This window comes from Culex quinquefasciatus, chromosome 1 (assembly GCF_015732765.1).
Source record: "Culex quinquefasciatus strain JHB chromosome 1, VPISU_Cqui_1.0_pri_paternal, whole genome shotgun sequence".
NCBI classification, from domain to species: domain Eukaryota; kingdom Metazoa; phylum Arthropoda; class Insecta; order Diptera; family Culicidae; genus Culex; species Culex quinquefasciatus.
Window position 1 is genome coordinate 39,938,328 of NC_051861.1, and position 20,885 is coordinate 39,959,212.

Genomic DNA, 20,885 nt, shown 5'->3' on the forward strand with positions numbered 1-20,885 from the left:
TTACGTACTGCCGCGGAACCGCGCACGACCTTTAACGGTTCGTCACAGTTCAAACGATGTTTGGAGATTCTTCGGAGTCTAGAGATCTCAATCTGACTTTCTCCCCGAGGAAACCTCAACGGACCTTGACGAATTCCTTCGTTCTAACCACCTAACCACGTTGGGAACCTCCAGTTTCGGCTATACGCCCGTGAACCACCTCCAGTGCGTTGATCCGGAGTGGATTTTGAACTCTTCTCAACTCGATCAAGTGTGTGTGTGCGGGCCAGTAGCGGTGAGAGCAATGACTTTTCTCCGCATTTCTCGGCCGCCGAATTGATACAGTTTAATAACCCCTCTGATCGATGATGTGTGTGAGAAGTTGCTCTTCGGAATGCTCCGGAAGTAAGGCGTTAAACCAACCACCGCGGTGATGCGTTGGATCGCTAAAACGAAACCGCTTTGACCCGGTCGGGTCAAACTGTTCGAAACCATCGTTTATGAATAATTTGGACACGCTGGCAGGTCGTCACCGTGTTCGGTCAGGGTGGTCCGACACCAAACAACCTTCGGACTCCATAAATATCCGGCCGAATAAAAGCCCGTTTACTTCTTCTTGTGTTGACATCCATAAACATCGCAAGGGGGGGTTCGACACCGTGTCACCCCACTCTCTTAAAGTGTCGTTTTTTATGGTGTGTGTGCCTTTTTAACGCCAAATAATGTTGAATTTATAATTTTGGGGACGCGCGCGCTGCTGTTGACTCTCTGTTCAGGCTGGTTCTGGGTTGTCAAGCGACTTCTTGAAAGAGTGTATCGTCGTCATCGATGTCGTCGTCGGGCGAAATCGACTACTTATCTGCTTCAGGGATGATTGGGTGGGGTCTCGGAAGATGATGGCCCAGATGGTTGGCAGAAATCTGGGTTGGCTTTTCTCAAGATGATGTTTTTGGGATCGATTTGCCTTCTGCAGAATAAAACGTTGCCATTCGACAAACATTGAAAGCTGTAAGGCTTAAAACATGTTTTCATTGGAAACGAACCTTAATTTTTATTCATGATTACCATTTCAAAACCAATTCAAATGAATTAGGTTGAACACAGAACACTGCTACGGTAATCGAAAAGATTGAAACAATTATAAGAATTTCCTCTGTGTAAATTCAGTTAGCAGAGCTCTAAAATATGAAATAAGATTTCTTAATCAAAAAATCAACAAGGTACGCTTCTGTCGAACATTTTCTAAAAACAGGTTCGTATCCAATGCTACTAGATTTCAGAATTTCAGATTCAATTTGAATTTGAAAATCAATTTACTTCTTTCAATATGTTTGATTGAATGTTTAGTTAATGTTTTCGTTCTAATCACTTTTCTACTTATTTTTTATTTTATAATGCTTTTTTTCAATTTGATGGACAAATCCAGATTTGTTCACTGAATTATAAAGAGGTAATGACCTTGGCTTTGCTTAGGTTTCCATATCTTATTGCATGGTGGCCAGATCTGTCAATTTAAGACCAATATGTTTTATGATTATTCACGACGTAAAGAAATGCGATTCTGATAATTGTCATAATTTCATAATTAACACAACATGATAGTGTTGCCAAATTTTCTGACTTATATTTCAAATATGTGTTCATCGATGTGATCATAACATATCTTGATGTGATCATGCCAGATTTTCATTTTTTATTATTTGATAGTTTTTTGAAGAATGTAAATAAAATTATTATTTTTAAACGATATTAAAAACATATTCTTATTGTCTTACCAATATTTTGAAGTAGCTTTTTGAATTTTGTAGTAAACAAAGAAGAAGATTTTTACGGAATTTTCAGCCATCATCATCTATTTTTAGAAAGACGTTTCAAAACATGTCAACTCCTAACAAAATATTTACTCTCCCAACACCTCAACCGCGGAGCTTTTCACACCACCTCCAGGCAAATCACCCTCCTCAAAAACCGGCCAAACTTTCGTCTATTAACAGCCCAATATCGATAACTACCCTGTCTGGTCGTCGGCGAAAGGCCCGCCACGGTTTCGTAATCGACCTCGCGTCGTCGTCGTCGTTTGGAAATTACTTCATTTCACTGCTGCTGATGGCCGGATTTCTCCTCAGCACTGGCTTCGCTTCCGTTTTTGCCTTTCGCCAGACGGTCTGCCGAAAAAAAAAATCAATCTCTCAAAATGCGCGGTAACATCGGCAGGTCGACGCTTCTTTGCGGGCGCGAAGCAACGGTGAAGGTCGTACTAGAACTTGCTTAAACATGCATCAGAACCAGTCCGGGTCAACAACAGGTGCATCGACCCTGTGTGCGGATGATCCCACAGGGGAACCTCGCCGCCGTCTCTAGGAACGCGCGCAGCAATCTAAACGATCCGAATTACCTTGAGTTTGTCCCGACTTGAACTCTGGGCGAGTGAGCGCTCGCGTGTGTGTGTGTTGTGCCTGCTCTATTCTACGCTACGCTCTGGGAGACGTGCCGCGATGGCCTAGAAGATCTCTTAGCAGCGCAGTGCTGTGGTGTTCACCATCGCGATCAAAGTCGAACCCCGCGCGTTGGTTTTGTTTGTCTTCTGGTTCTGCTCGTGGAGTTGGTTGGTGACAACAACTTCTACAACAGGAGAAGTTGACCTTCGGGACTACGATCTTGAAACTCACCGAAACTACGACTCCGTGGTTCGCGGTTATGCTGTGGAACTGTGCGAGTTCGTTCCTCCCAACGGAGTCAACATAATGCGACCATGAGTGAGTCATGTGCCATCGGGGTACTCAACGTCATCAGCGTTGATATTCGTCTTCCCCCTTCATCATTATTATTTATATTGGATGGCATACGTTGATGACGAGTGTTGCAACTCTATAAAAAAAGTACTCCCCACTGCATAAAAAGAGAAGCTCGCCAACATTAACCCTCGCGTCATTTTTCACCGAGGTCCCGAACGGACGAACGCAGTCTGTGCCGTCTGGCCTACCTGGCGGTTCATGGACTGTGGTGAGGTGAAGTTCGGGGAGTGTTCATGATGTAGCACATGTTATGACATCGCGTATTTGCATTCGAGAAGTGTGTGTTCAGAACATCGTCGTTGAGTGCACGCGGCTGTCGGGGATATTGAACTCGGAGATCCCCCTCCGGGGTAGGGGTCTACTTTTTTGTTGTCCAACAGGCGGTTTGCGTTTTGCATGAATGCAAAAATACGCACACGGAAGGGTGATTGAATTCGGGTGCGTTCTGTTGAACAGAACGTTGCACTTTGAGTTGATTTTTGGTTTCAGATTTGGACTGTTTGGTTTCACTGCAAATTCTGTACAATTGTTTGATTGTTACAGCGTTAAACCAGCAGTTTCCAACTTCAGGAAGTCCTTGGATGACTCAGAACATCCGAACATATCTCTCTATTCGTGGTTTCGAATTTTATGAACGCCAGATCACGATTTTGGACTCTGATTTTTCTCCGTGTGCTTTGAAGTCATGATGGAATGATTCGAGTCAAAAATTCGACTACCTCTACTTTTAGGGCGGTAGATCCTCAGTTCGTAACTTCCGGAGGTCCTTAGGTTGGATGACCCAGAACAATTACAAATCTACCATTTTAATCACTCTAAGCCGTTCGACCATTTCTCATCACTTTTGCCGTTTCCGCTATTAAATCAACATTTTCAGATGTATCAACAATGGAGAGTTGCATGCTCACTTTTATTTGATAATAGGCCGATAATAGAAATAGGCTGAAAAAGGGTATAGTTCCCCTACCCACTGATATACCAGCTCGTTGAGAAGAATTCGTCTACCAAATCAAAATAAGCCGACGTAACGCTCGCGCCCAACCACGTGCCGTTGGGCTACACCACAGCCTACTATGCCGTCCAAAATTCCTCACAAACAACAACACCCTCTCGCAAGCCCTCTCCACAAGGTCTATTTGGGAAAACGAGGAAATGATCGCAGCACCAACTGACAGACTTGGAGGCCCCCGTCAACAGCCGCCGCCTGCTGCCCCGCGCAACTGCAACTCGACTTTCACTTTCACTCTCAGCATCACCGCCAGCAGTGTCGGCGACGCGGGCTAAAACGGCCATCACCCAAGCTCTCGGAGTGACTTGACGGAACAACCTTCGTAATTTGTGTGGCCGAGGTTCCTCCGCGTGAGAAAAAAATAACCAAAAAGCTAGAAACACAAACTTCACGCGGAAGAGAAAATCGACCTCGCGAGGTTTCGAACGAATGAATGAATGGCACACAACACTTGGTGGTTGGTTTGGTTGGTTGGTTGATTGAGAGGTCGTAGTTACGCAGGGCAGGCTGCCCCCACAACTGCTACTGCTACCGTGTGCGCGAGGTTTTGCGGAAGTGATTGGTTCTGGTTTTGGTCTGGTGCTGCCTGCAGCCTTAGGGGCAATCGGTAGCAGTGGCAACATTGATTGGATCCGTCACCTTGCGTGAGGAAGTTGATCTCGATTTCACGATCAATATGGAAGCGCTTCGGTGCGTCTGGTTGATGATCAGTAGTCGAGCTGGTTGATAAGCTATCATGTTGTTTTAGGACGAATACTTCCTGATCGGTTGATGGATTTTTTTTTCTACGCACAGCTGTTTAAAGATCAGTGATCTTCTAACTTAGCAAAACAACAGTGTTGCCAGAGGTCAAATTTTTAAACTTTTCCTAAAAAAACTTGTTTAAATCGTGATTTTTACATTTTAGATAAGTTTTGTATCTTTAGCCAGGAGAAGGATAGGACCATTAGGGAGCGTTCTTTTGTTACGTAATGCAGATTGGGAAGGGGGAGGGGTTCGAAGGGCGTGTTACACTCCATACATTTTTTTTTGAAATTTGTATGGAAATTTTGTTAGTGGGGGGAGGGGGTCCAAAACGTTACGTAATAAAAGAACGGGTCTCCTCTTAAAAAAGCAAAAGCTATTCACTTTATCGAACCCCGGGTCTTGTGAAGGTTATGTGTGGTGAGTTACCCAAAATCTCTTTTACGCAAACGGATCGACGTTTTACTTCCCCATCCGATAGAAGGCGTGATCAGGCAAATCTCGTCGCGAAAAAATGCCACCGGGTCCGTCTGGGAGTGAACCCAGGCCTTACTGGTGTGAGAGGCTACCACGCTAACCACTACACTACCGGACCCCTCCTCTTATCGCTTCCTAATTTTTGGGAGGTTGTGTTGAGGCCTGATTGCGACCAGAAAATGACTGTTCTGCATGTCGAATCTGCATCACCTAAGATTGTGCCCAGGTTAAACCACTCTAATAGAGAACCGTGACAACTTGAGGAAAAAATCGAAAAATTGCAAAATGTTCGTTAAATTAAATCATGTGACATCCTACAACCGTAGGCCGACTACGAAATTATGAGAAAGTGAGAATGCCGAGTCTCAGTAAACTAGCTGAAATTTTTCGTCTAAATTTTTGAAACAATGACTTATAATATTGTTCTTGCACAGTTTAACTGTCGGTTTTTTTTTATCTGTAAAAAATCATCCAGAAACTAAAATATAAAAAAATAAATTTCAAGCGCAATTTATGTTTTAACCAACCAAAAAAAGTTGTACGTATTTTTGCGAACTGTGCTTCCATAATTATTATTTTTAAAGTATTTATTTTTTGGCATCCCTATCTTACTGGTTTACTTTTTTTTATTTTTTAGCCTTCCTACGATGAAAAAACTTTCAATAAACCTAATTGCACTTAATTACATTTGCCATACAAATTTCAATTATTATACAAAAAGAAAAATTTAACATTGAATCAGTAGTTGCTGAGATAGTTGCACTAGAAAATGAGGGACTGTTTAGGTGAGACTTGGAAAACTTCAATAATTGAACAAAAAACTGTTTTCCAAACATTTTTCTGTTCTCTTTTCTTCTATCCGCTAGAGATCCAACCTCCAATGTTTCTTGGATAATTTTATAGGAAATTCTCCAAACTTTTCAATAATTCAAAAATATTTTTAAGAACTGAAGACTTTTTCATAACAATTGAAAGCTGATTTTTTTAAGTGACCATTAAAGTTTAAGTGGAACGGCGCAATTTATAAAAAAAAAAACAATAATGTAGTTTTCGATTTCCGATTCAATTTATATTAAAAGTTCCCTAAAACATAAAAAAAAAACAAAAAATAAAAATGATCGATTTTGAAAAATTGCTTTGCGTAAGTTTTTTTTTAATAAATAGGCATTTTTATAGTTCTCACTTCAATGTGTACAACTTTGTCGAAGACACCAAATCGATCAGAAAATTCCTCCAAAAGATTCATTTTTGAATGCACAACTGCCAAAATGGTATGGGACGATCGAAGCAAGCCGTGCGCGCGCGTTGACGTTTGCAAATTTCACTCCGTGATTTTTCTCCTATTCAATTTTTTTTTGAATTTTCATCCAAAAATTACGGTGATATCCGGTAGAAAAGGTGGTGGTCAAGGAAAAGCGGTTCAGCAGTGATTTGCAGCGGAAAATTAGGAGCACAACCTTCTGGATTTTCTAAAAAGGAGTATGGTGTAAGCTCGAGCCTGTTGCAGAAATCAAAGCTGGTTCTATGATTCCAACGGAGGAATCATCACGGTCAGAATTCTCCAGCAGCAGAAACTTATCAGCAGATGGCAATCTGCATTTGGTACACTTCCACGGACAACGGGTGGGTCCATCGTCAACGTCGGCTGTATCAAGTTTGGCAATGGAGGTTAAGCGAATTGCAAGTTTAACAAATCGGACAACTCCCGAAATTCAAATGAAGCTTGTCTTGAAGATATTATTATTCGGTGAGCCCGTTCTTTTTATATAAAACAGAAAACCCTCTCACTAATATTCTAACATTCGCTCACACCAATTAAGACATCCATCCAAAACAAACATAAAAATAAAAATCTGCTTACTAAATACGCGCTGATTTCTTATCCACAGATAAGAAATCGGAAGTTCTTAATAACGTTTGTATCCGATTGATGCAAACGTTCTTTAGAGCGGGGCTTGTCGGTTCAAGCTGAGGTACCTCGCGTACGGCTAGCCTACGTAGAAATGGGTCACCGAAGCTCGGCAGAGCTAACACCCTCCAAATGCCTATGCGAGTTATTTGCATGTAAAGAATGGAAATCTAAAACACATGGAAACAACTCAATTTGTAAGATGCGACCGCGTGGTCCCGTTTGGTTGGTTGCACACACACACACACACAACTGCCAAAATGGTATGGGGGCTTGTATAGGCAAACCATTGACACTGACCGGCTTCTATGGTCATACGGAACGCCCCTACAAAGTTTAAGCCAAATAAAAAAAAATATGTTCAATTTCCTGTTTTGGTGGAAAATTGCTTGAATATTTTACTGTCGTTTAAAAGAGTTTGATTGAATCTCAAAAGCCCAATTTTTTGTCCAGTTTTACTATAGCGTGGTAAGAAGTAGATTTTTGGCAAGTTATTGGATCGAAACCCGTCGAGTCTTAGATAGTTAATCTTATTAATTTTGCGAAAACGGAAATAAATACCACTGAAAATTGCGGATCGCGAATTTCCAGGATGTTCTTAAAAGGACACACTATTTGCAATGATATGGAGCAATTCCATGTCAAATAGGGAACCGGTTGTACCCGACCCTCTTCGATTTCAATGACACTTTGTAGACATGATTTCCTACGCTTATATAAGCCATTTTTGTGTATATGGAGCCAGTTACACTCGATAATGACATTTGAGAAGGGCGTAAGTGTTTTAAATATTTTTGTGTTTCGTAATTTAAAAAAGTGGTCAAAGACAAACTTGTAGGAAATTTGACGGGCTTTCCGAAAAAAATACACTGAAAGAAAAAACACTCAATTTTTATGAGATTTTTAGATTTTTAAGTTTTAAAGTCAAATTTGAAAATGAGCCCACATTTTTTTTTCGTTCAAAATTTTTGTGAAAATAGCCTAAGATGATACAAAAAGACTCACGAAAAATGCAGCTCAATTTGTAAGATGCGACCGCGTGGTCCCGTTTGGTTGGTTGCACACACACACACACAACTGCCAAAATGGTATGGGGGCTTGTATAGGCAAACCATTGACACTGACCGGCTTCTATGGTCATACGGAACGCCCCTACAAAGTTTAAGCCAAATAAAAAAAAATATGTTCAATTTCCTGTTTTGGTGGAAAATTGCTTGAATATTTTTACTGTCGTTTAAAAGAGTTTGATTGAATCTCAAAAGCCCAATTTTTTGTCCAGTTTTACTATAGCGTGGTAAGAAGTAGATTTTTGGCAAGTTATTGGATCGAAACCCGTCGAGTCTTAGATAGTTAATCTTATTAATTTTGCGAAAACGGAAATAAATACCACTGAAAATTGCAACTCACCTAAAAAAAATACAAAAATCATTTATTGAACCTGTTTTTCTCAAAAGTGCTCTAAACATCAAAATTTTCAAAAACCGAACTCGAGAGTCGAATCTCCAGACTATTTTACATAAAAGTCTCCATATTGACCATTGTCCTAAATCCAATCCTTGTGAAGTTACAGCGGTTTTAAAAATAAAAATGTTGAAAATATAGGTTTTTTGATGGTTTTTGGTAATTTCTATATGAAAGACTAGATTTTTCATTCTCGAAAATATTTTTACCGGAAAGCTCTTCCAATTTCCCATAAGTTTGTCTTTGACCACATTTCAATTAGATGTATGGGCTTACAGATATAAGCTAATTTACTATCCAGGTTACTATACTACACTGAAAAAATATTATGTTTTCAGTTATGAGCAATGTAATTAGCTTATATCTGTAGGCCCATACATCCAATTAAAATGTGGTCATAGACAATCTTATGAGAAATTTGACGAGCTTTCCGGTAAAAATATGTTCGAGAGTGAAAAATCAAGTCTGTCATATAGAAATTGCAAAAACCATCAAAAAACATATTTTTTCAGCATTTTTATTTTTAAAACCGCTGTAACTCGTGTTCGGTTTTTGAAAATTTTGATGTTTAGAGCACTTTTGAAAAAAAAAAAAAACAGTTTTAGTAAATGATTTTTGTATTTTTAGGTGAGTTGCTCAATCCTGCATTTTTCGTGAGCCTTTTTGAAACATCTTAGGCTATTTTTGCAAAAATTTTGAACGAAAAAAAATCGTGGGCTCGTGGGACTTAAAAATCAAAAACTCTCATAAAAGTGGAGTGTTTTTTTCTTTCAGTGTATTTTTTTCGGAAAGCCCGTCAAATTTTCTACAAGTTTATCTTTGACCACTTTTTGATACGATGCAACGGCTTCGAGATACACCAATATTTAAATTATTTAAATTATATTTAAAACACTTACGACCTTCTCAAATGTCATTATCGAATGTTACTGGCTCCATATACATAAAAATGGCTTATATAAGCGTAGGAAAACATGTCTACAAAGTTTCATTGAAATCGGAAAGGGTCGATAAAAAAGTACCTAAAAAATTCCTGTTTTGGGCTGGAATTGCTCTATGTTTAATCTATATTTCATGATTTCCTGCTAAAAAGTTAAAAAAGAATCTTTAAGTCTAACGTTTTGCTACTTAAGAGCGAGTCCACGAACAGGGCGTACCCCTTTGTATGGGACGTCGTTTGGACCTCATTGGTAGAAATTTTCAGGGGTTGTTTGTACATATAAAACTAGCATCTGGCCAAAATATTAGCACTCTAGGTCAACGGGAAGCGGGGCTAGTATGCTTTGCTTGTGCACGGAGAAAAAAGAGTTCCCAAAATCGTGAACAAGCGTTCATGAAAATGGGAACCACGAACAAAGTGTTCAAACCCCATGTTACGTTTTTGGAAATCGTACCATGGGATTTGAACACTTTGTTCGTGGTTCCCATTTTCATGAACGCTTGTTCACGATTTTGGGAACTCTTTTTTCTCCGTGTGGACTCGCTCTTAAATTCTCGATTTTCATGATAAGTTATCCGGTCTTATTTATTTTTTGCTTCCTGTTTCGTATTACCATTTTATAAAGAAAGCAGAATTACCTTATCCAGACAAAATCTCCAAGTTTGGACATAATGAAAGCGAACTCGCTAACAAATCTCCCGGAGATGGCCAAATCTCTGTTTACTTTCGCTTCCCACTACATTTAAGTCGAAGCCAGTGTGGGGGTCGCAGATTCTCATTTTTTTATTGAACCACAGACGCAAAAAAAACGGTCAAAAACGCACCAATACGCGATACGTGCGTACGCACTTACCAGCAAACAAAAAGAGAAAGAGTCTGTTGAAGCGCGACAACTGAAAGGGAACTCTCTCCCTCTCTCTAACCCTCGATTTATATCAATGGGCGAAAGGTTTATTTTTTTTTTGTGAAGCTTTGAAAAAAAAAGTCCATCCGCGTGATGAGGCAACACCACGCGGGCGGGGGCCTCTTTCTTTCACTTTCAATTTCACTTTCGTTTTAGTGACTGTTGGCTGGCTGGCTGGCTGGGTGATGAACGGCCACCCCACCCTCTCTCCCGCTCTCTCCGCGGTTGCATCCCTTTCGCCGGATGTTTTATCTCTCTGTCTCGCATTATGCGCGTTATGGCACGCAGCATAAATTATGCGTGGTGGCGCCATTTTTGGGGGCCGGTTTCGCACGTGCACCAGCAGCACCCTCCTCGGTTTGGAGGTTTTTTGAAAGTGCGTAAAGCTGAGACTGAGGGGTCTTTTGTTTGGGTGGAAAGCTTTGAGGGGTGAAATTGGCAGGCAGCTTTCACGAAAAGTTGAAAGTGAGGTTAGAACCTTGCGCGCGAGAATTTCTCATTGAAGGAGTTGGCTTTGAGTGATTGATCGAAGTAGGTCACTCTATCTAGAGAATCGAGATTTTGACTCATTTTATTTGACAGATTTCTTAAAGTTCTAGTCACTTTATCAATTGTTGAAAGACACAAAATAAAGAATTAGCCTTGACCATTTTGAGCCATTTTGACAGATTTCTTAAACTTGTTGGTCACTCTATCAGCAGTATAATCTTTTTTTGAATGAAGTAACAACTTTGAATTTCAAATCATTTGACAGAAACTTCTAGTTCTGGTCACTTTAAATGGAGACCACAAATTTAGAACTTCTTTCCAATGAAGACATAACCTCAAATTGAGATCTTTTTGAGAGCTTCCCTTAATTTTTAAATTGTGTTCTGGTCAGATCTGGTCACTATTTCGGCAGTTAGAAGACACCAAGTACAAACATTCTTTCTAATGAAGACAGATTTGGCAGATTTCTTCAAGTTCTGGACACCCCAATTCGTCGCCGTCGTGCTAAGTTGTCGTAATTGAGTTAATGACGCCATTTTGTGCAGCTCACAATGCCTCACCTTTTGACCTTCACAGATCCCCAAAATTCGATTTCAATCAGTCACTCCCTGAAAATTGATGTAAGTGCGACAACTGGCCAAGGGGATTTCAGGTCAGAACGCGTTTGACGCACGTACAAGTTAAACTACCGTAAGCATTTGTAGTTATAACTCGGGACTCCAGAAACCAACTTCAACCAAACTTCGGGGCAATGCACAGAATTGTCAGCCAAACAAAACGTGTTTGTTATTGTTTACATCGCGTGCTCTCGTTTTTGTTTGTTCAAGGTCAAACATTAAAACGCGTTTTTCTCGCGTACGTCGAAATGGCGGGTGCGACAAGATAGCACGACGACGTCGAATTGAGATTATTTTGACATACTGATATCGTTTTTCAAATTTCTTCCAGTTCTACAGTGACACAATCGATTTTACTATCACCAAATCCGCTATGAAAAAACGGTTTTACAACCAAAGAAGATAGTTTATTTAAATAATGTTCACCTGTAATTAGTAATTAAGCAAATAATTAAATAAATAAATAAATAAATTAAATAAAAAGATCACTCTACCAATAGTTAATATACTTCAAGTATAAATCTTCTCTCTTGTGGGGGCATAATTCTTTCATTTTGGTCACATTAAGTCGCTAATCTTTATTAAAATGAAGATATAATTTCAAATTTGGTATTATTTCTTCCAGTTGTCGTCACTTTTTCAGTCGTAAGTTTCAAACCCAATGAAGACTTAACCTAAAAGAATAAATCCAGGTCTGGCCACATTTCAGTAGTTATATGGCGATCTCAAATTTAAGATCTTTCTGACATTTTTTTCCAGTTATGGTCATTCTTTACAAAAGTTTATCTTCATTGAAATGAATTTACAAACAGATTTCTTCCAGACATTTCAGCAGTAAGTTTTCATACAAAATACAACATAACCTTAAATTTGATAGTTACGAAGATATCTTCCATCTGATTTTCAGCGAAGAATTTTTTGCACTATTGCAGTCGTATGTTTTTATTCCAATGAATACATAACCTTAAAATTATTCCAGTTCTGAATACACTTTCAATAGTTTGTCTTCATTGAAATGAAGACATAACCTCAAATTTGATATATTTTTGGCATTTTTTTCACATCCGTTCACTCTTTCAGTAGTTAACCGTTATTCAAATGGAGATAAAACCTTCAATTTGATATAATTTTGAAAGATTTATTCCAGTTCTGGTCACTCTTTCACTAGTTAGTTTTAATTCTGATAAAGACATAACCTCAAAAAATGAGGTTATGTCTTCATTAAAATGAAGACATAAGCAAAATTGTCACTCTACCAGTAGTCAGTAAACATTTAGAAACAATCTTTTTTCCAGTTTACTTCTTGACTCGAATTTGGGATAATGTTTGTTGATTTCTTCAAAATTTTAACAAAGTAACAAGTTCTTCTAACTTCTAGCCAAGACACCCACCACCAAGAAAACCCCCCTCTAAAACCCCAATCCACGCGACCTTCTAGCGCTCTTTTGTCTGCCATATTCCGGCAGCGGCACGTTTCGCTTGATTTAAGAGCCTCGAAAAAAGCTTCGCTCCAAACACTTCCGCGTTCTGCCAAACAAACAAAAAACCGCGTCGCGCTTGTTTGAAAATTTGGACGCTGCTCGTTTGGTGTTGTGTTTCCAAACAAACGATCGCGCTAGACTTCCAAGGTGAACCGGACCGGGTCGTCGTCGGACTCTCGAAATCCTTGGTTCAGCCACCGACTGGCCAGTCTCAAGGTTTTCGAAAGTCCGACACAATGTGACGCGGACGCGCCGTCGAATCTCTGGAAGAGAGCTGGGTTCGCCGGGTTGATCGCGAGGTCTACCAACAGTTCGAAAACATACCCATGCACCCACCGACACCTCAGGCCGGAACGAGCCCGAGAGGGAGAGGTGCACATTTAATTTTTGTTGTTGGTTTTCGAAAACGAAAGTGAAATGAGCGTGCGGCGCGCGCATTGAATCAGCGTCCCGGAGATTGGTGGGTCGTTTAAATTTGAGGGCGATAGACCGTTGCGGGAGTGTTGTGGACTAAGCTGATGAGGTTGCGTCGGTTTTTGGGGCGAATTCGGTTCTTTTAGTGATCGTGGAGCTCGGATATTGAAGGTCTGGAGGATCACCGATGACTTGATTAATTTATTTTACAAATATTTGTGTTGGTAGAGCTTCTCGAGACTTAGAAGAATTAAACTGCAAAAGTTGCAACTTTCAAACTGTTTTAATGTTCAGATATTGAAATCTTGGAGAATCAACCGTGATCTACTCGAGGTCTCAGCGTAACTTTTTAGCAGGTAGAGCTTCACAGACTTTAACTACACTGGAAGTAATGAAGTGGTTGTACACAAAATGAGATCCTGTAAGCGATCGTAACGTTCGAATGTTGAAGATCTGGGTGATCAACCGGAGGTCTACACGGAGTTTTCATGAAAGATTTGAAATGGTGAAGCTTCATGTGGTATGACTGGCCCCGACTGATCATATTGAGAATGTTCTGAATCGATCTGAGTTCCGTAAAACTAATCTTCACGGGACGATCATGGATTTCAGATATTGAAGATCTGGATGATCAACTGGAGGTCTTTATTGTGTATCCACAAAAAAAAATGGAAATCGTAGATCTTTATTGGGCTGCGCCCAACCGATTCCAAAGATATCCAAATTGACTTAATCATTCGAATATCTTGGTCGGACCGTGTAAGACCGTGAAGTTAATGTGTAATATATACACAGAAAAAAAAAATGATAGTAATATTCATCAGGAAATGGTGACAGATTTTGTGTCAAAAAAATGATGAATTTTACCCCAGAAAATGATGAATTTTCATCAGTTTTTGATGAATATTCATCAGGTTCACATTTTTACACATTTTTTATGTAATATTACTCAAAAAAAGAGGTAATATTCAACCTACCAAATTTTCAACATTCCAAAATTCAACTTTTTTTCTGTGTACAAAGGTCCTAGAGTAGAATAGAGTTCACATTTTGAAGATCAATAGAGCCCACATGGAATTAAACAGCCTAGAAGATCTTCACAATACATTACTAACAGATCTAGAATATTTCGATGATCGTTGTAAATCAATGCATACTCAACTTTTTACAAGTCTTGAAGATCTCCAGGATCCTCATCAGCCAATTGACAAAGTAGACCCGCAGGACATCCTGAACCCCGCACTCAACTTCCTCCCAGTGCGTCCTCGAGGTTGCGACCCCATCCTCCGATCGCCTTTCTGTACCTTTCTCTTTGAGGGTGAGCAATCTCGCGCGATCACCAATCTCCCACCGCGCGCCCGAGCGCAGGCTTTAACCTTCTCCATTTCTCCGCTTACATAACCTCACTTTCAGGCCATTGAGACGGGCCGCGATCGTTGATCGTCGCAAGCGATCTTTCTCCGCCGCGCGTACAATTTCTTTTGTAAGCGTTGCGGCGCCTTTCTTTTCTGCCTTTCTCTCTCTCTCTCTCGCTCGCGAGCACACTCACTCTCGAATATATCTTCCGTCCTGCTCGCGCAATGTTTTGGATTTGCGCGCGCGCTCGCCCCCTCTGCCGTTGTCGTCGTCGTCGCCGGGGTTGTGTTTTGGGGCCTGACTGCACGGTTCGGTTGCCGGAGCCTCTCACTCTCCAGTTTTCTTTCTCCGCGTGTAGAGGCGTTCGCGGTCCCGGGTGTTCAAAGTGTGTTGTGTACAGTGCAGCGTTCGAAGCTTGAAGCGTTGCGTTGGTGGAGTTGCGCGTCGCGCGTGTGTTTTCAAACCAGGAAGAATCTCGAGACCTAAGAGGTGGCTGTTGAAGGTCTTCCAGATCTAGAAGTTGTGTGCGTGTGTGTTGTGTGGGGTATTCTGAGAAGGGAAAGTGAAACCCTACCGCAGTGATCAAGCGATACCTCGACGAGATCAGGTTGGCTACCAGCAGTGTGTGCGCGACCGTGTATTCGTGGAGATTACATAATTCACCCAACCAAAGTGAAATCGGTGAAACCTCCCTCGGTTAGGTCATGAACGAAAAGTGCCTAGAGACAGCAGCATCGACTACGGCGTCCGCTACAGTGGTTCGAGTTCCGCGATGTCCCGTAACGCCCGCCACGATCCGGTCCACCACGACTATCCCGCTGACGCCGAACGAACCGATCGTGGCCACGACCTCCGAACCGGAGGTGGAGGCGACGGCGTCCGCACCACCACCTGGTCGCGAACTCCGCACATGTTCCTGCAGCTGCCCATCGACTTCCGGAAGTGGCGATCCGGAGCGGGCCACCTCAACCACCGACGATGACCTCGAGGAGCGCAAATACATCTTCAAAATGAAACTGAATTACTACAATATCTATCTGGTTACGACCAGCTATCGAAAGGAAAGGCGATTTTCTCTTTTTTTTTTTCACCACCATCACAATCACTACTGACTTTTACATAACCATGTGCACGCGCGCCAACTCTCGGAACACCCCCCGTGCACCTCACCGCCTACCTTGTCCAGGTAGCGGGTGCGCTTTCTGTTGTGTCTGCAGCGTCGACTCCACGCTGTACCCCGCGCTCTCCCTCTCTCTCTCTCCCTCTCGGTCTGTCTGTCTGTTATTGTTGTTACTTAAGAGCTGGGAGAAAACCGCGACGAAAGTTACGGGTGAAAGAGAGACGACCCCCGAAATGGCTTAGGGTGATACCTTCCTACCAAAAACGCATTCAACACTGCTAGATTCCTTCAACCTTCTACCACAGTGTTATAGATTGTAACGGGTTTCTTTTTATTGCTCTCTCCTATTGAAATATCCAACAACAGGTCAAAGTGGTCAAATTCAGCTACATGTGGACGATAAACAACTTCAGCTTCTGCCGGGAGGAGATGGGCGAAGTGCTCAAATCGTCCACGTTCTCCGCGGGTGCTAACGACAAACTCAAATGGTAAGTGTTCTACTGCGCTATCAGAAGGCAATTCTTGCATAATATTTTTAATAGATTCAGTGATGAAATTGAACACTATTACAAACTAAAATTCAAACGTAAACTTTTAGATAAACAGCTCTTTTGGTATAAGGATTTATTGAATCTTTTTTTAACAATAACATTTGATTTACATAAGTGGTCTGCCTTTGTTCTTCATCTTGATTAAAATGAACAGAGCTTAAATCTGGAGTTTTTTTAAAAAGGTCCATTAATCAAATTTTTAGTTTTTGCTTTTTGGGTGTTTTTTAGTAACCCTGACTCAGGGCGGTTTCAAAAACACCCAAAAAACTAAAACTGACAATTTGGATTATTGGACCTTTTAAAAAAAAAACTCCAGAAATGTTAATTCTTATAACTTTGTGACCATCCATAAACCACGTGGATTAGGGTGGTATAAATCCGAGCATTCTCGGGGATATCCCCTGAATTCGAAGATTAACCGATGGCCTAGTGATGACTAGGCTAAATTTCAAATTTGAGCTCATTCTGTTTTTTTTTTCTGAAGCTAATAATTTTTCATCAAAAAATACTAAAAGTATGGTGTCTTCGGGAAAATTGTTCAAAATTAAATGAAGGTCCTACATCTGAGAATTGGGTCCTGAAATGTAGTCCCGGGCAGAGCATCCCGGGAAGTCCCAGGCAGGGTAATAACAATATTCATACCATTTCAATAACAAATACTGTTAAAATAACAAAAAGTGTTATGGAATATTCTTGCAAAATCCATGGTTGCATAAGAATTAAATAACAGTGTATGTTATCATAACAAAAAATTTTATTGGTCTAATATTGGTTGAAAACCAAAACAACTTTGGAATAACATTTTTTGTTATGGAAGAATACCGCCAACTGTTATTGGGATGATCGGATTAGTTGTTAAAATAACAAAAAATAATAACAAAGATTTGTTCGAAGAATAACTCAAAATGTTATTAGTCTGTTATTACAATAACAATCCAATAACAAAAAATTCATAACGACGAATAACAAATATTGTTATAAATAACATGAAATGTTATTGGCCTAGTATTTTCAAATATCAAAAAATGTTATTGCCAAGTTATTTCCGTCTGCTCGGGGTTTAGATTGCTGATATTATTGTTTAAAGCGATAAAGTTTATTTTTCTGGGTACAGTGACCCTTTGTGCGACCACAAAGAGTTTAAAATCGATTTTTAAATCAATTTTGAAAAAAAACCTCGCTGTCCTTCTTGACAGAAAAGTTCCTACTTGACAGCTCGTTCCAAGAGGACCAAGTTGACCCATCGAAAAAATGTTGTCCGATCAAAAAAAAAAAAAATTTGCATTAAAATGAAAAAAGTGATCAGAAATGGTTTTTAATCGTGTTTTTTTATCGTTGTACATAAAAATTGACATAGGCCTTTTATACCCAATTGATAAAGTTTGGACAACTATTGCACCCTCCACAGAAAAAAAAAACTAAAACAGTTGCTTTTCTCCATACATTTTGAACAAATTTACCATTCAAGCTTTAACGACTTAGAGGGAGGGGTTCTCGTGGTCAGAATGAGATCAAATTTCGAATTTAGCTTAGTGAGGAGTCAATCTATGGTTTCAGGAGGTAACCTCGAGCAAGCCCGGCTTTGGACCACTCTAACGTGGGCACTATTTAGGAAAATTAAAACCTTTAAATTCTAAATTTTCAAATACAATTGTTTGCCCTGAAACATTTTTTGTTCTGCTTATTCATGAACCTCACTTGTTCTTGACCAGCCAGGAACATTCAAATCCATTCTGAGCACCTTTTCTTGGACACGTTGGAACATCAGTTTTTGAGTTCTGGCGCAACCTTTATTTGGCATAATTACAAAAAAAGTTGATAAATCAGGATTAGACAAAATCTTTATGTTCTAAAACAAATGTTATATCAGTGACAATCAGGTCAATCGCATTTTATAAATCATATTTTTTGCTGTATTTTTTGTAATTAGGTACAGTCCAGACTCGATAATCGGATACCCTCGCCTTCACTACGGGTGATCGATTCACAAGTTTTTGCTATTCATCGCGAAAATAACAGTACCGAAATAGCTTTTATGCCACAAGTTGCATCAAGAAGATTTTTTCAGCTTTTTTTTTGCATCATCAGGTCATCAGGGATGACATTGGGTCTGGGGACAAAATTGGGTCATACAAAAATGCAGAAATTTGTATGACCCTAACACCCTTTGAATGTGGTTTGAAGTGGAACGTCCATGTGTCCATTTAAAAGTGTTATAATACAAGTGTTGATTAGTCCAACTTTAAAGCACTCATGTGAGTGCCGAAAAGAAGATCTTTTCAGCCCTTGTATCAAAAAATTTTACCTTTTGATTCTGTTATTTTTGATCGAAGGGACATACCTTCCATTCGAGAATGACACGAAAAATAAGTAGTTTCACGAAGAAGTTCTCGAAAGTACTAATTAGCTTCCATTGAACTAGGGGAACATCATCTAATTCCAGCGTGCCTCTAATGTTGGCAGGTCAGAACTTCGACATTCAATTAATGCTAATTAAACGCGTTTTTAACTGAAATCGAGTGATAAATAGCTCAATAAGAAGTGAGCAAGCAAGTTTCTATCAAAAGTTTTGCAAAATTAGTTGTTTAAATAGTAAGAATCAGCCAATTGGATGGAGTTAGGAGCTATAGCTTAACCTGCCAAACATACGAGAATTTCCCCTACTGAAAAGTTGAAGAGTTGCATGCAACTTTTTTTTGGCAATTTCGGAAAACGCATTAAATATGACCTTAAGTTAAACGACCATGTGTTAATTCAATTCTCGTTCAAATTAAAACTATAACTTGTCAATGCAAATGCTGAAAAGTTCAGCTTTAAAGCACCCATTTGAGTGCTGAAAAATACTAGTTTTCGATTCTGTTATTTTTAGTGAAGAATAGTAAGCCGTTTTGAGAACAACAGGAAAAATATGTACCGTCATCAGGGGTGACATTGGGTCATAACCTAGGAATATGTTATTCAAGATGGTGGCTAAAAAGCGAGGGACATTATTAAAATTATTACTTTAGTAATGTAACATGTAAGCTACAATATAAAGTTTGGATAGCTTAAATCGAAATATTTTCAATTATGTAAAGTTTTTCGGAAGATCGAGGACTGTAGTGACAAATATGAAAGTTAATATTTCTAGCTTCAACCCATTTTATTCAGCATGTTTTAAAAGGAAAAAGTTGTGCCATATATCTCGGACACTTTATCCAAAAAGGTTCCTATTTACATAGGAAACCCATGGCACATTGATTGTTTTGGAAAAGTACTCTAGATATATTCAATTATTTGAAAAATAAATGAATAATTTAAGCATTCGACTGACTATGCAAAGGTTTAAAACCATAGAAAATACGTATCCAAATCCCCTCAAAAAATCAAACTTTCTTTTCTTAAGAAATTAATTCTGAAAAAAGCACTTTTGGGAATTTTCTAAAAGCAAAACATTTTAAATCACTTTTTTAATCGAAATGTTGGTTTGTGATTATTTTTTAAACAATGACTTGAGTACAGAATTGAGCATTTTAAAATTCTTTATTTTGGCGAAAAACTACTAAAAAGCCGTATTCTTTATCAGAATGCAGAATAAAAAGAAATATCAGAATTTGTTTGATTTGATTCCTAAAATTAAAGGCAATTTTCTTCAAAATCCTTGATTTACGATTGAACATAAAAAAATCATATCATTCTTTAAAATAGCCTTTTCAACAAAATTTTGAAAAAAGCGAAACGGCTCATTTTAATGATCGAGCGAAAATGAGCAGCTCCTAAAAAATAGCGTTTTTGCCCACCACTAGCTGACAATGTTTGTTCCTTATAAAAAAATTAAAAAGTCGTTTTCTTCTTCTTACATTAAGCGATTCAATTTTATCCATTCAAAGTTCATGATTTCGTGATAGAAAATACTTGGTGGGACAATTATGCGACAAATAACGATGGGACAAACAAACTTAGTGATGTTTTTAATAATTTTCTTAACAAAGTACTAGATTTTATGTGTTTTTCCAAAAGTATACGTAAAACTGAACTTAAAAATGATTAAAAAAAGTCAGAATCGTCCAAAAATGACATGGGATAATTATGCGTAGAACGGCAGTATACGGCTTTGATTTTTTACAACTAAGAGCTGGTAGCCTAATTCATGCTCTATCTCAAACCATTTCTACGAATATTTTTTGCGGTTAACTTTACGAATTAGGCGTGCCATCGAATCAAAATGTTGAATCGTAATACAGTAGTTGTACGGTAATTGGGCTGAGAACGTAGCATCGTTAACTGGGCTGAACAAAAAATAACGAGGGGACCACCGATGCATAATATTTTCCAGATGAAATATAAAAATAAAAGTTTAAATTTATTTACAATGCTTACTAACTTGAAATTAAACAAAAGTTTCAAAAAAGTTTTTTTTAATTTATTGAATATGATTTTTGCATCCATTAACCCCTCGGTCATTTTGGTTTTTTGACGTTTGTCTGCTTTTTAACTGGGCTACGGCTCAGTTATCGAGCGCCAGATAAAAAACAGCCCAGTTTAACAACGCCCAGTTACCGAACAACTACTGTACTTACGAAGATGGAAATGACGTCCAGCCATAAAGTAAAACCTATACCTTTCTTTAGTAAGAAAGGCAAAAAAGTCTGGGAGTGAT

At 39.2% G+C, this 20,885-nt stretch overlaps 1 protein-coding gene across 7 annotated transcripts in view; it reads left to right on the top strand.

Annotated features, from left to right (window-relative positions):
* The window catches only part of LOC6037368 (protein roadkill), a 181,800-nt gene that overhangs the window by 154,276 nt on the left and 6,639 nt on the right, over positions 1-20,885 (top strand). For all 7 annotated transcript variants that reach the window (XM_038248995.1, XM_038248996.1, XM_038248992.1 and 4 more), the window contains one exon: positions 16,062-16,183. In XM_038248995.1, coding sequence (XP_038104923.1) covers positions 16,062-16,183 — 122 coding nt within the window. The remainder of the gene's footprint in view (positions 1-16,061; positions 16,184-20,885) is intronic.